The 15,029-nt window shown below is 48.4% G+C and overlaps 2 protein-coding genes across 3 annotated transcripts; one reads left to right on the top strand and one right to left on the bottom strand.

Moving 5' to 3' along the window:
- Positions 1-2,001: 2,001 nt before the first annotated feature.
- Positions 2,002-4,043, bottom strand: LOC308462611 (F-box/LRR-repeat protein 14-like). The gene has a single exon (XM_080980420.1). It carries the CDS (start codon positions 3,812-3,814, stop codon positions 2,255-2,257), a length of 1,560 nt encoding a protein of 519 aa, XP_080836546.1. The 5' UTR covers positions 3,815-4,043; the 3' UTR covers positions 2,002-2,254.
- An 843-nt stretch (positions 4,044-4,886) lies between these two features.
- Positions 4,887-14,563, top strand: SELENOS (selenoprotein S). Of its 2 annotated transcripts, none has more exons than XM_080981413.1 (6): positions 4,887-5,041; positions 8,429-8,557; positions 10,086-10,192; positions 12,930-13,019; positions 13,329-13,404; positions 14,082-14,563. In XM_080981413.1, the coding sequence occupies exons 1-6, from the start codon at positions 4,969-4,971 to the stop codon at positions 14,159-14,161; spliced, it is 555 nt and encodes a 184-aa protein (XP_080837539.1). In that variant the 5' UTR covers positions 4,887-4,968; the 3' UTR covers positions 14,162-14,563. The 2 variants fall into 2 exon arrangements, with proteins under 2 accessions (XP_080837539.1, XP_080837538.1); XM_080981412.1 differs by having other exon boundaries at positions 13,326-13,404.
- The last annotated feature ends 466 nt before the right edge of the window (positions 14,564-15,029 follow it).

The raw sequence follows: 15,029 nt of genomic DNA, 5'->3' as shown, positions 1-15,029 counted from the left end.
GGAGGGGCCAGTTCTTCTTATTGATGGGACTCCCTCAACCATTAGATCTCTGGGCTTCTTGTGGCTTGACCTAGCCTCTTCTGTCCTGTCTGGGATGGGGCTATGAGCCACAAACGAAAACTTCCATCTCTTCTGTGTAGTAACGCAGCCAGGGCCAAAGCCTAGAGCCATGTAGCCACACATCCCATGATCACCCAAAGAGTGGCAGGTGATGGGAAGCACTGGCAAACGGATCCTGCATCAGTATTTGGATCAGGCTCACGCCAGGCCCACAAAATTTGCCATTGGTTGCCACAGTATCCCCCCCCCCAAAGGATTCCACGCGAAAAACGCTTATGTCCCTGTGGAGATGGCAATACTGAATTGGTGCGTGCCCTTCTAGCTTGCACTCTTTATAAAGACTTGAGGAATGAGATTATCACCTCTATTTTATTGTCTATTCTGGGTCGCCGAACCACTGCCACTGTCCTTTCTCTTGGCAGATCAAGGTTGCAAGGTTTTTAGTTGGGGCACTCAGAATAAGATCCACTACAGTGGACGCTCGGGTTGCGAACGTGATCCATGCGGGAGGCATGTTCGCAACCCGCAGCGCCGCATCTGCGCGCACACGGGTTGCGATTCGGCGCTTCTGCACATGCACAAAGCGTGATTTAGCACTTCTGTGCATGCGCGGCCACTGAAACCCGGAAGTGACCCGTTCCAATACTTCTGGGTTTCGGCACGTCCGTAACCTGAAAAAACACAACCTGAAGTGTTTGTAACCTGAGATATGACTGTATTTGACTATTGGTTCAGAACCCTAAAATGTATTTGTGGTGATCACACAGGGTCCCCGGACGTTTGATGGTCTATTTATCCCTGTGCCACCACTGTGCTTGCTTCCCCGCTGCCACCAACCCATTACTCTCGGGTACACACTGAGTCCAGACAGTTAAAATTAAACCAAATAAACAAGTTTATTTTATAAGCATTAACAAGTTTATGGTTTCTCGGATAATTTTCTTGTCAGTTTCTTAACCTTAGTTTCTTTACCGGCCTATACCTTCCTAATACCTTCTGACTGATTATCTCAACTGTTTGTCTGACTCCTCTTAACAGATTCTCTCGCTCTCTCACATCAGACTAGCCCAACCCACAGACTTATCCTCCCTCTCTCTTCTCTAACTCCAGACTGACTTCTTAACAACTCGAACTTGAATTCGAACTCCTCCCCTTGGGTTCCTATAGGTTAGTCATTTTACAATTAGTTAACCCTTTCCTTATGAACCCAGTATGATGTCACACACCTAGGAGGGCAAACGCCACAGTATTTTATATAATTGACTTTTTATTTCTATTCTTTGTATATTGTATTGTTGTTTTATTGCTATGGCCAATGGCTGACGCAAATAAAGATTTCATTCATTCATTCTCTGCTCCTGCCTTTGGGCTTCACAGAAGCATCTTATGGACTAGATAGGTCTTTGGCCTGATCCAGCAGGGCTTTTCTCATGCTCTTGTATCATGGTAATATTTTTATTTTAAAAATATATTTGTTTCTACAAACAAAATGTGCATGTTCCCAGGTAAGTGTGTTAAGCACCAGACTTGTAGCGCCAAAAATTCCTGGACCCGTGAAGGTGCTGTGATTTCAGGTTTTGTTTTTTTGTTTTTCAGTTTCTGTGCGCTTTTTCATAGTATTGTTTTATTTTCAAAAGGGTTGGCAAACTTTTTATTTTGTCGTAAGACATCAGGAATGTAGAAGCAGTTGCACAGCATGGAATAATAGATGTCTGCTAATTGCATACTTTTGCAACTGAAGTAATACCTAATTAGGGATTGTTTTCGATTTTTAAAGAAATCCTGCTTCCCGGCCCCCCCCCCCCAAAGGCTTCCAGGGCAACTTACAAATCACTAAAAAGAAAGTTTTTATCTCTTAATGACCTCAGACATACCATTTGAAAGGACACAACACAAAATTAAAATGGTTTGCAGAATAGAGGAGAAAACAACCAAACGCCCTTAGTTTTCACATGCTTTTTATTGGAAAAAATACAAAATGGAAAGGCACTGGTGAAAAGCAACAGTAATAATAGAATTGTAGAGTTGGAAAAGAGCCACAAAGGTCATCTAGTCCAACCCCCTGCAATGCAGAAATCTTTTGTCCAGCATGGGTCTCCTTCACAGTGAGATTAAGAGTCTTGTGCTCTACTGACCGAGCTGCGTCAGTAGACAAACTGTTTGGCAGATTACACAGCTGTTTTGAGCATCAGCCTCAGAGAATCGACAGTCGAGGCATCTGTTGCTCCATTTCTAGAATGCAGTCGAGGCTGAAGTTGCAACCACAGCGGTAGAGCTTGCGCAGCCTGCCCAAGCCCTGTACGATATAAGCCAGACTTGCGTCTCCCAGAGTCTCGCAGCAGGTAATGTTCAAGGTTGAAAGGGGCAAGCACCCCCTCGACAGGTGCCTAATTCCCGCGTCGGTGATATTGCAGTAGCTTACTTCGAGGATGTTCAAGCTCCTCATGCGCGACAGGAACAGCAGCCCCTCGTCCCTGATCTTCTCACAGCAGCAGAGTTTGAGGTGGCGCAAGCCGGAGAGGCCCTGGGCCAGATACCGACAGGTGAGATTGGTGAGCCGCTCGCATTCCTCAAGGTCGAGCTCCTCCAGCTGCAGGCAGCCGCGGCTGGTGATGCCCGCAAGGTGCCCAATGCCCACGTCGCTGATTCTCTGGCAGAAGCTCAGGTTGAGACTCTTCAGCCTGCTCAGGAGCGACATGGACGGCAGAGCCCCATCCCCGATATTCCCACAGAAGCGGAGGCTGAGGTGGACCAGGCGGGGGAGGCCCTGGGTTACGTAGCGGACGGCATGATCGCTGAGCTGGCCGCAGCCCGCCAGGTCGAGTTCCTCCAACTCCAGGCAGCCGTCGGCAGTGATGCCCGCGAGGTGCCCAACGCCCACATCGGTGATTCTCTGGCAGAAGCTGAGGTTGAGGGTTCTCAGCCTGGTCAGGCGCGACAGGGGCACCAAAGCCTCATCTCTGATGCCCCCACAGAAGCGGAGGCTAAGGTAGCGCAGGCGGGGGAGGCCCTGGGCCACGTGGTGGAGGGCAACATCGCTGAGTCTGTCGCAGTTCTCTAGGCTGAGGCACTCCAGCTGCAGGCAGCCCCTTGCTGTGATGCCCGCCAAGTGCCCTACGCCCACGTTGGTGACCAGGTTGCAGTGGTCCAGGCTGAGTTTCTTCAGGTGCAGCAGCCTGTTGCTGAGGAGCAGGAGGCCCGCGTCACTCACGTGCCTGCACCCGAACAGCACCAGCTCCTCCAGGCCTTTCAGATGCTTGCCAATCTGCGCCAGGCTCCTCTTGGTGACGGATGGGCAGCCGGTCATGTTCAGCGCCCGCAGGGAGGGCAGCCCGGCCCGCAAAGCCCGGCACAGCTCGCTGTAGGTTTCGGGGGTGCTGGTTGCCTGGCTGACGAAGCCCATGGTGACACAGGGCGTCATCACGAACCGCACCCGACGGATGCCCCAGGCTGCCATGTTGGCCAACATCGACGGGTCGTTGCGGAGATGGCACAGGGACACGGGGGCTTCCGAACGCCACCACAAGATCTGGTAGGAAGCGGCTTGCCAGTCGCGGCACACCTGCGACACCTGGACCTGGTCCTCGTCGTCCAGGTACTCGAAGATCTTGATCAGCAGCTCCGGAGGCAGGAGAGAGATGGGAGGCGGCGGCGGCGGCTCCTGCTCGGAACCGCTGCTGCTGCTGCTGCTGCTGCTGCTGCCGCCGTCGTCCTCGGGAGGAGGCGCCTTTCGCTTCCTACCGCCGGGACCCATTGCCTGCGGAGCCCGGCTGCAGACGAGCAAACTTCGCCTTGCGTCTGGTTAGCCGCCCGGCGCTGCTCGAGACTAGCTGCTTGCTGGACCCGTCCTACGCTACTTGTGCCTGAAGCCCAGCCCAGCCCAGCGATGGGGCGGGTGAACCCAGAGCCCCCGCCCCTTCCAGGATCATTCTAAAGTCATGTCTTGCTTCCATGGGCGTAGCCAAGGAAACGGGGAGCAGGGGGCAGCTGCCCCCCCCCCAAATCGAGTAAATCAATAAAAATACTTATCTGAGGTTCTGTCCCCCTAACATGAAACTTGCCTCCCCCATAAATCCTGGCTACGCCCACGCTTTTTCCCCATAATCACAGGAACCAGCTCCTAGGGGCCGAGGTCCCTCCCCCATAAAATATTTAAGGAGGCCGCCCCCCAAAGTTGATAGGCACTGCCATTCAAATAGGGCGTGCGTGTGTCGTGTTATGTGATCGATTATGCGCTGTGGGCTTGCCTTCCCCCCAATATTTCTTTCAAGTTGGCCCCTTTCCCCAACATGCTACCCTCCAGGTGCTGAACTACAATTCCCGCGAGCGCCGAGCCCGAGCCTGGGCTAATCATCATGGGAGTTGCGGTTCAAAGCTTTCAGGGGGCGCCCCTGCTGCTGCTTCGCAGAATTTGGGAGGGTTGAGGGTGTTTTTTTAAAGAAAAAATACAATCAAGTGCTATTTCAGTTTTATGCAGTAAGTATGTCGCAAACGCCGCAGCCAGAGTTTTTGCAAAGGCTTTGTGCTGTTTCCCGTGCAGGTCTCCTCTGGAGTAAGCCCCGCTCCCTGCCATAGACCTTATTCCCTAGCAAAGCGTGCCGCGCGATGGCTGCCTTCGCTTTCAAAACTTTGCCCCGTCATCTTAACTTTCGCTCCTCCCCTTTTTCCGGATTGGCTGTAGCTCCTCCCTCCTGTCGCCTCCACTTTCCTCGAGGAGCACTATTTCCCCCCCTCTTGTCTCTTCCTGATTGGCTTAAGCTTCTCCACGCCCTCATTGGCTCGGAACTGGAGTTCGGAGCTGCGGTTTTTTCATTGGACAGTTAACGAAAGGGGCGTGGTGATTACGGCTAACAGGACCCGGATGTTGCCGGGGAGGAGGGTCAGTTGCAGTTCCGGGTCTGCTGCGAGATGGATTTGGGGGCAGCGCAAGAGGGGAATCCGCCCCTGGAGCGGGAAGGGGTCCAGTTCCTTCAGCAGACAGGTGAGGGGTTCTCTGGGGGGAAAGGGGATTAGCATATGGCTTTCTTGAGGCGGAGGGGCCAGGAAGCGGCCCTTGAAGAGCCTCCATTTTCAGGAATAGCCTACCTTAAAACTGTCAGGTGCTGTCTGGGGACAAAGTAGAGGGGTCGTCGTTGTTTATGGGTGCTAAATCGCCAGCCTGTCGATCTGTAGAGGAGCAGCTGCGTTTTGTGGCACCTTTTCAAAAGGCAGGTGAATTTACAGGTCTTCTCAACGACTTAATCTCGCAATCTGTCACAGGGGGAGGTCTGTAGCTGTCAGTGGTACAGCCTCTGCTTCGCGTGCAGAAGGTGCCCTCCATCTCCAAAGCAAGGTTGTGAGAGAATTCCTGTCTGAAATCCCAGCGCAGTGAACACAGGTCTGGATGGGCCAACAATGGTCTGACTTTTTGTAAGGCAGCTTCCTAAAGCCTATGTCGTGATAAATAAAAACTGGTTTGCTTGCTGGCTTGCTGTAGTGTTCTAAGCGCTCCGTGGAGGTTTGCAAAGGTTTACAATTGGATAGATATGATACAGGAGGGGAAAGGAATGGAAAGGGAGGAGGAAAGCGAGAGAATGCAGGTACAAGTAGAGCAGGCATCCCCAACCTTCGGCCCTCCAGATGTTTTGGACTACAGTTCCCATCATCCCTGACCACTGGTCCTGTTAGCTAAGGATCCTGGGAGTTGTAGGCCAAAACATCTGGAAGGCTGCAGGTTGGGGATGCCTGAAGTAGAGCAATGCTAATTCCTAATCCTGTATGCGGGGGTGGGGGTGGGTTAGGATGTGGCAGAAGTCTCCATTGCACCTGCTGGAATCATGGGCAAGCAATATGGCAACCTCCGTTCTGCTGTACTAGCTTGGATGTAACGCTGCAAAAAGCACCAAAGTAGTTGCCACCGCTAGCACCTCCAAATGCAGCAAAGCCTCCACCATCTCATTTATCCAAACCCTCACTCAGCCATGAAGCTCACTGGTTGACCTAGGGCCAGACAGTGTCTCTCAGCATAACCTACCTCACAGGGTTGTTGTAGGGTTTAAATGAGGAGGGGGAGAACCATGTATGCCACCTCGATACATGCAGTATCAAGCAACCTGTAGGTACTTCTGCCTCTGTTTTTTTTATTTTTGGTGTACTAAGTATTTGTTTAGTTTATATCTTTGGTTAATGGGATTTTGCGTTCCCAGGCAATCCCCCATCCAGGCTCAGATGAGACCTAGACAAAAGTGCCACATCATGTACTGTGTGTCACATGTACCGTGTAATATGGCATTGTACCTATGGCCTACTTTTCAGCCAAGGGTGGCTCTCAAAGTGACATGCAGCAATCTACAAATGGCACCTTACAGTGGCTACGATTTATTATGTTTATGATTTATTTGCTTTGTTCATATTAAGGGCTGGAGCCAACACTGGGCATGTGGCGTTCTGCTCATGCAGTGGGACTTCCCCTTCCTCTCCTCTCCCTGTATACTTTCAAAATCTGCTCCAGGCATTCCACCATCTCTCTGGGGTAGATTTTGGAGTAGGGAGCAGGGGTTACAGAGGAGAGTAGTGGAAAGTTCCCTTGCGCAAGTGGAAGTCTGCGTTAGCAGAACAGCGCTTTGTATCATGCTGGTAAAATAATTGACCAGTTTTATCCCCTGCCTCTTGGATGAGATTTTTGCCTTTAATCTGTTTGATAACTTGCAACTGCATTCAGGTGTTCTAGATCGCTCACATGATAAAGGAGAGCAGGCTAGATTCACTCCACCTTCTACACGTCAGAGAAGACTTTTGGCCTCCAAGGGCCTTTTGTACTCATGAGGGAACGCTGTGCATTTTAGACTCCTGGTTTTCTAGCAAACTAAATGTTTCTTGTGGGGGGAATATGCAGAGCAGGCTCCTCACTTCAGGAGCTATCTCTCCAGTTTGTGGATTAGGTGTGTGGAACTAGCATGCTTGTCATCCTAGTTCTAGACTAATTTCCAGCTGTTGTTTTTCTTTCTCCCCACCCCCCTTTTTTTGAGTCCCAGTGAGTAGGGAGTTCATGGTTTTGTGTTTTTTGTGTTTATTAATGTTACGTTATGACACTTTGTAGCCAAGATGGCTGGAATCGGGTTTAAAAAGTAGGATAAAAATGTTGAAAGCAAAATAATTTATTTCATTTATGAATTTGCTTCCTATGAAGCATTTCAAAGTGACTTCACAATACCGTAAAAGTATATTCAAAACTATTGCATATCTAAAAATAGGGTGTATCCAATGTAGCACTAACAGATGAAACATTGTTGCACAAAAGAATACAGGAGTAGATGACTGCTAAATATGTTGCACAATAGCTTGTGCGGTCTGTTCTGCAGCGTTAAAACTCACCTGTTCTCTAATACAAGAGGACCTGCACTACAGACAATGTTGGCTAAAGCTCAGTTAAAACTAGTGCATGTATAAGAATCTTGACTTATAAGGCTTTTTTGGAAGAGGAAACCGACACAAAAAACTATAGAGATGTCACTTTTCTGATATGTAACAAGAGGAAGCTCCAACGGGTAAGTACCACCACATAATGTGTTGAATAGACCTACTGATAAGATGGTATCTGCAAGTTGCCCTCTCCTGCAGAACGCAGTGATCAGTTGGGTATTGAATGTTTGAAGCTATCTTTAAGTTATACTGTGATTGAGTCAGTCAGGAATTTATTAAAGTCACCTGAGCAGGAGGCAAACTAGAAATTGCACAATGACACATGAGTGAATGGTTTGGCTGTTTCTGCTCAGGTGTGTGCCACCACCAACCCTCTGAAGCAGATCTTGGTGGTGTGCAGGAGGCTGCAGGCAGAGCTGCCGCCGACTCCTTCCCACCAACTGTATCTGTTCAAATTTCGAACGGGACACTTTGGGTTTTGGCCAAAATTGCAGCCTCAAATCAGTTATAAAAAATGACCGAAGAGCTAGCTGACTTCTGTGTAACAAAATTATTTGTCCCCTTGAGGAAGATGCTTGGAAACTTCTCTAAAGAAGCTCAGGAAACTGTCTCATGAAAGAATATAGTAGGAGTTAATCATAATAATTTTTTTATTTAATACCCCACCCATCTGGCTGGGTTTTTCCAGCCACTCTGGCTGGCTTACAGAATATATAAAACTTAATAAAGCATCAAACATTTAAAAAACTTCCCGATACAGGGAAGTTCTCTAACCCCCAGTAACTACAAGAGTGCACAAGAGACTGTGTGCCTCTTTAGTGGTTGCTGGACTTCACTTCCCATCCCTATCCAATGGACATTCTGATGGGGACAGATGAGAGTCCATCAGCATCGCATGGGCATTACGCTGGCTCCTGCTGCCCTTCAGCCAAGCCTAATTATTGTATCTGTTTGTGTTCTCTTCCAGTGGGCTCACTTTTTGCGGACTATGGGTGGTACATCCTCCTCAGCTCCGTTGCGATCTATCTTCTTATACAAAAGCTCTCGCGAAGCTTTCGAGACAAGAGGCGGCCCCGCTTGGATGCAGCAGCTGTTGGTTTGTATGGGATTGGGAGAGGATGTGTTGTCCTGCACTGTTTTGCCATACAGAGTGACTTACACACATGCCATAAAACTTCACACAGCTAAATCTGTGTGCACAGCTTACGTGTGACACACACGCAGGCCATAGTTTCTCCTCCTAATGATATTCATGAATGAGCTGGGATATAAGGGCTAAGGTATCCTGGACCTGGAACAGCTTGGATCCAGGGTGTCTTAAGGACCATTTGAATGAATGACATCCCAGCTCATTCACTAAGATCACCCCAGAGCAGCACTGTTAGTTGTTCCCATCACAGAGGTCTGATGGATCACAACGAGAAGGCAGGCATCTAGTGTGCCTGTTCTCCCCGACCTAACAGCTGATATGCAGGGTAGAACAGCAGCTGTTTTCCTGCGTACCTTCTGGCCTCCAGCCAGCCCCAGAGCTTCAATTCTAGTTGTAGATATTTTTGGATACAGTATTTTTGGTATGGATTGAAGAGAAAGCGGCAGAGAGGGTGTTTTAATTGTGTTTAGAGGGTGCTCCCCACTTTACACAATTTTGCTTATGCACATGGGGACCCGGAACGTAACCCCTGTGTAAAGTGGGGAGTCACCTGTATCTTCCTGGCACACCTGGGCCTGGGTGGGTGTTTTGCCCCTTCAGCCAGGTGATTCTTTGGAGGGTCCCCGAACGTTTTGGGGGTTTGCTGTAGGAAGGGGACCCAGGAGGTTTTCAGAAGTGTGCAGAAGCAATGTCCCTGTTCTCTAGACAGCAGCCGGCATCTGGTCTTCCTGCAAGCTTTGTTAACAAAACAAACATCTGAAAGGGCCAGGAGTGACTCTGCAATTAGTGAATTGTAGATTTCAGTTTGACTATTCAGGTAAACCAGTCAAATAATGCAGAGGGGGTTAACTAATTATTTCTGAATGGTATTGCGGGAAAAGATAGCTAAGTTGGGATTGGCTTATATTGGGACAGTTGGATCAATCCATCAACCTCTGGTGGATGATTTAGAAGGATTGGGTCCGGCATCACTTTCACTGTGCATTTTGTGCCAGTATGCATACTCAGCAGAGTTATATCTCAACACAGCTCCTGCCCTGGAATCGTCTTTGGGGTTGAAGGTACACTCAGTAGGCAGTAAACACTCATGGACACCATAAAGATTCGGTCAGATGTAGAGGTTTACTTGACAGATATAAAAGCATATTGGTGGCAAAGAGTCCAAGCCTCTCTATCTTCTTCTCTCACCGCAAGACGCAAGCAAGAGACACAACAAATTCCACAGAACCATTGTTATCAGTACTTCCTGTCCCACTCTGCATGTACAAAGAACAGTTCCCATGAAAAATGTCCTTGCACAGAGAAAATAATCTCAGCCTTATGTTGCTTCTTGAAACTTCTTCTCTGTTTCTGGAAAAAAATGTTTCTCTCTCACACAGACAAGAGGATATCCAACAGGATGAAAGTAGCTCAAGCCTCTTTGGACTACTTTGTGATCTCAGCTTTTGATAACTCTTTTCTGTGATTGGTTTAGAACCCGATGCTGTGGTGAGAAGACAGGAAGCTCTGCTCGCAGCCCGTCTGCGCATGCAAGAAGAGTTGAACGAGCAAGCGGAAAAATTCAAAGAAAAACAGAAGAAGGTAATGCTGTTTGAGCCAGGTAGCCTTGTGTTTGACAGTCAAACCGATGTTTGGTAAAACTCTGCTGACTCATGGGCTTGCCAACTCCTTGCATTCCAGGGAAAATAAGCACCCTACCCTGTGTTGGCCTTTTGTGTACTCCTTCCCTCCTGCGGGGGAAAAGAACTGGTGAACTGTTTGAGTGCAGTCTCTCGCTGCCCAGCCAAGCTACTTTTGCCTGCCCAAGAATGAGTGATTCAGGTTATGTGGCCATGGCGAGAACTGCATGCAAAGGCAGTGGCACTGATCGCACCCGGCATGTTAGGGCAAATGCCATGGGCCCCGAGAAGTCCACTAGAGCGGACATCAGGTTTTGCAATTTAGGGGTGGGGAAATAATTGTAAGTGTCTGGCGCTGAAAGGAGAAACTCCAGGCAGGATCCCTGCAGTGGCCACCGTCTCTGCCCCTCTTCCTCTCTGCCCTGGTGCCTCTGGATCCCACCCTCGAATGTATGGATGCTACATTGGGGGCCAAAGGCATTTGAGGAAAGTAGATGGTGGCTGGTGATGCTTTTCCTTTCAGGGGTAGGGGTGGGGGAAGTTGTGCTGGCCTTGATGAGCGCATCACTCGTGTGTCTGCGGCTGTTTTGAAGAGCCTGTATCTCCAAATCATGCCCCAGAAAGCTTACTGGGCCTGGTGGCAACCATCCTATATAACTCGCTCCCTTTCAAGAGCCCAGCCCTGAAAGGAGTAGCACTGCAGTGAATGGCTGCAGTGGCCTCTCCATGCCATTTGTGCCTGCTCCTGCCTGCTCCAACTCTCTACTTATCATTTCTAAGCCTGCTCAAATGAAGACAGGACAGTCTGGTTTTGCTCGGTACTTTTTCCCTGTAGCTGAGAGAAGGGACACTCTGCCACCAGACAGAGGCTCTTACTGGATTGAGAGTTATCCTTTGAATGCAACAGCAGGGGAGTTCCCTGTGTCTTTAAAATATGTTGACTGGCGTTTGTTTTACCTTTTTAAGGTGTATCATTTTGTAGACCTTGCATATTGGCTATTCAGCCTGTATCTAGGATACTTTCTGGAAAACAAGCTCCACTGCCACAAAAGCAAAACACTGCATGGCTTCGTCAAACAACTCTGCACCCTCTTAGGTAGCAGATGTTGCAATTAAGCATTGCCTCTCTAGGACCTGGTTGCAGATTTTTCTGTTTCTGTCTACCTAAAACAGGCTTACACACCTTATGACCCAATCAGCTGTTTGTTGTGGCTTCCCAGGTCCCTTATCATTCAAGTCTCAGGCTTGCAGTGGAGAGAGGAGGCTGATCCAAGGTCTGCCATGGCTGGAGAGCTGTGCTTGCTTTATTTAATAAGGTTTATATGCACCATGATCAACTGAAAATAAAACTCTTAAGCACTTTGATAGTATAAAATATTCATAAGAATACAGTGATGCATCAACAGACATTAAAAACAAAGTGACAATATACATTTATAGAAATGTAGATCAAATCAATAGTATTTAAAAAACAAATATACATGATAAGATTTACATTTATTGAGTTGTTGTTGTTTAGTCATTTAGTCGTGTCCGACTCTTCGTGACCCCATGGACCAGAGCACGCCAGGCACTCCTGTCTTCCACTGTCTCCCGCAGTTTGGTCAAACTCCTGCTGGTAGCTTCGAGAACACCATCCAACCATCCTCTGTCGTCCCCTTCTCCTTGTGCCCTCCATCTTTCCCAACATCAGGGTCTTTTCCAGGGAGTCTTCTCTTCTCATGAGGTGGCCAAAGTATTGGAGCCCAAGAAAATGGATAGGTTTGATCTTGCAGTCCATGGGACTCTCAAGAGTCTCCTCCAGCACCATAATTCAAAAGCATCAATTCTTTGGCGATCAGCCTTCTTTATGATCCAGCTCTCACTTCCATACATCACTACTGGGAAAACCATAGCTTTAACTATACGGACCTTTGTTGGCAAGGTGATGTCTCTACTTTTTAAGATGCTGTCTAGGTTTGTCATTGCTTTTCTCCCAAGAAGCAGGCATCTTTTAATTTCATGGCTGCTGTCACCATCTGCAGTGATCATGGAGCCCAAGAAAGTAAAATCTCTCCCTGCCTTCATTTCTTCCCCTTCTATTTGCCAGGAGGTGATGGGACCAGTGGCCATGATCTTCGTTTTTTTGATGTTGAGCTTCAGACCATATTTTGCACTCTCCTCTTTTACCCTCAATAAAAGGTTCTTTAATTCCTCCTCACTTTCTGCCATCAAGGTTGTGTCATCTGCATATCTGAGGTTGTTGATATTTCTTCCGGCAATCTTAATTCCGGCTAGGGATTCATCCAGCCCAGCCTTTCGCATGATGAATTCTCCATATAAGTTAAATAAGCAGGGAGACAATATACAGCCTTGTCGTGCTCCTTTCTTTATTTCTCCTACTTTATTGAGTAGGATTGCTTAAATAAAAAAAGGTTGGGGTGTTTTTTAGCAGGAATGGAAAACAGTACAGTGAAGACACCGGCCTCTTATCAGTAGGCAGGAAGCTCCAGAGATTAGCTACTGCCACATTCCTTGCAACTGCAGAATGAATGTTACATGGCGCTGATAAAAGTGCCAATTCTGCAGATCAAAGCAGTTGAGTTGGCACATGCTAGATGCACGTTCAGTTGGGTGGCTTATCCAAGTTGGTGTAGGTCTGAGCTACATTTTGTTATCAGGCTTTTTAAAATAATCTAAAATCTGTTGTTTCTCCTTAGGCTGAAGAAGAGAAGAGAAGGCAGAAGATAGTCATGTGGGAAAGCATGCAGGAAGGCAAAAGTTATAAGGAGACCCTGAAACAGAATCAGGTTGGTTTGGTCTTTTGGGAAGGGAGGGACAAATATACAGGGGTACCTCGATTTTTGAACGTAATCCGTTCTGGAAAACTGTTCGATTTCCAAAACTTTTGAAAGCCAAGGCTCAAATGGTAGTTTGCAAATTCAACAGAGAAAATTGAAAATAAACTCAGCAGAAGCCGTTCAACATTTACTTCCGGGTTTTCAGCGCTCAAAAATCGAAATGTTCGACTTCCAAGACGTTCGAAAACCGAGGTACCACTGCATTCAAAATTGAGAATGAGCTAAAATTGCTGAATCAACTCTTCCTCTAAACAGCAGGAACCTGAGCCTGGAGCATCTGCAGCGGCTGCTGCCCCAAAGCCAAAACCCAACAGGAAACCTTTGCGAGGTGCTGGTAAGTTCCAAGTCTGTTTAACAGCAAACAAGGTTTTGGGTCCCACACTTACCGTATTTTTCGCTCCATAAGGCACACTGGACCATAGGGCACACCTAGTTTTTAGGGGGGGAAATCAAGAAAAAAAAATCCATCCCGCTGGCTGTCTTGGCTTCCTCTTTAGCCGCGCGCAACCTCTCCAGCTGGGACAGGCTGTGCGCGCCTTTGGCAGAAGCCAAGACAGTGAGCTGGATGGATTCCACTCGCTGTCTTGGCTTTGTTTTTAGCCAAGAAAAAAGTGAGTGAAACATAGTTGTGTCATGGATCCCAAATGCCTTGGTACTCTTCTGTTTTGGCTCCCGAACGCCGCAAACCCAAAAGTGAGTGTTCCGGTTTGTGAATGTTCTTTGGAACCTGAACGTTTGACGGGGCTTCTGCGGCTTCCGATTGGCTGCAGGAGCTTCCTGCAGCCAATCAGAAGCCGTGCTTTGGTTTCCGAATGTTTTGGAAGTCAAACGGACTTCCAGAACAGATTCTGTTTGACTTCCGGGGCACCACTGTAATTGGTTTCAAAAGTGAGGTTAGAGCCAAATGCCTGGACCACATTTTCAAGTCATTCAAGAAACTGCGCTGTAACTCCCTTTCTTTTCCTTGAACAGTCATGCTACGGTTTCTCTCTTGCTCCTCTCTTCTCCCAGGTTACAACCCCCTCTCTGGAGAAGGTGGCGGGACTTGCTCGTGGAGACCAGGGCGCCGCGGGCCTTCCTCGGGTGGATGAGGCTAATTCTGCCGGTGCTGTCCATCGACACCGGCAGGCATTAACTTAACTCCACAACTGTGGCTGTCTGTGGGCTGCTTGGCACAGGGACTTTGGGTGGGGGGCTGTTTTTAGCACTGTAACAGGTGGGATTCAGCTACTAAATCCTGTCTGCAGAAGCCCTGAGCAGGTACTATAGTTTGCACATTGGGGCTTTCCTCCCTCTCTCCCCTTCTTGTGTCCCATGAAATTGGCTAGGGGAAGGGATCAGGAGAACCATAGGAACAGCGCATCGGGGGGGGGGGGGCGAGATCATTGCATCCGGGAAGCAGAAATGCTTGCGTTGAGTGGAGGAGCACGACATTGAATTTCCAAAGCATTTTAATGTAGCCAAGCTGCCCAAAGTAAATGGTGAGCATTGACGGACAGTTCCTTTCCTTTCCGAGAGGCCTGGTGGCCATGGCTTTGCACTTTAGTCTGGATGACGGGCTTTTCTTTTGAGATACCTTTTCTGTGAAATGGGGGTGTTGCCCATTCTGCCTTGCAAGAGGGCTTGTGACTTAACCTTCTGCTGAGAGTGGTTTGGACTCCACTGGAGAAAAGCCTGTTTTAAAGGGCAGCGTGTGCTACCCCCCTCCCCTCTTCACAAGTGAGCTTCAGGCATCAAAACTGGAATTTTCTCAAAGTAGCGGAACAAACTGACATTAGGGAAGTGTGCTGGCAGGTCGGTGCAAGTAATGGTGAGGTAGAACGACACTGCTTTGGGTGTTAGGACCAGGTGGGTTTCCTGCCCACAGTTTCCTAACTGGCTTTTCCACCCAAACTTCCTGCCGGCAAGGTGGTCAGGTAGCATGATTGATGGATTTGTTTTGAGCTTGGCTCTGAGCAT

Source organism: Podarcis pityusensis (genome assembly GCF_964106645.2).
Source record: "Podarcis pityusensis genome assembly, chromosome: 14".
NCBI classification, from domain to species: domain Eukaryota; kingdom Metazoa; phylum Chordata; class Lepidosauria; order Squamata; family Lacertidae; genus Podarcis; species Podarcis pityusensis.
The sequence above is the reverse complement of the archived record's forward strand: the minus strand, read 5'-3'. Positions and strand labels throughout refer to the sequence as shown.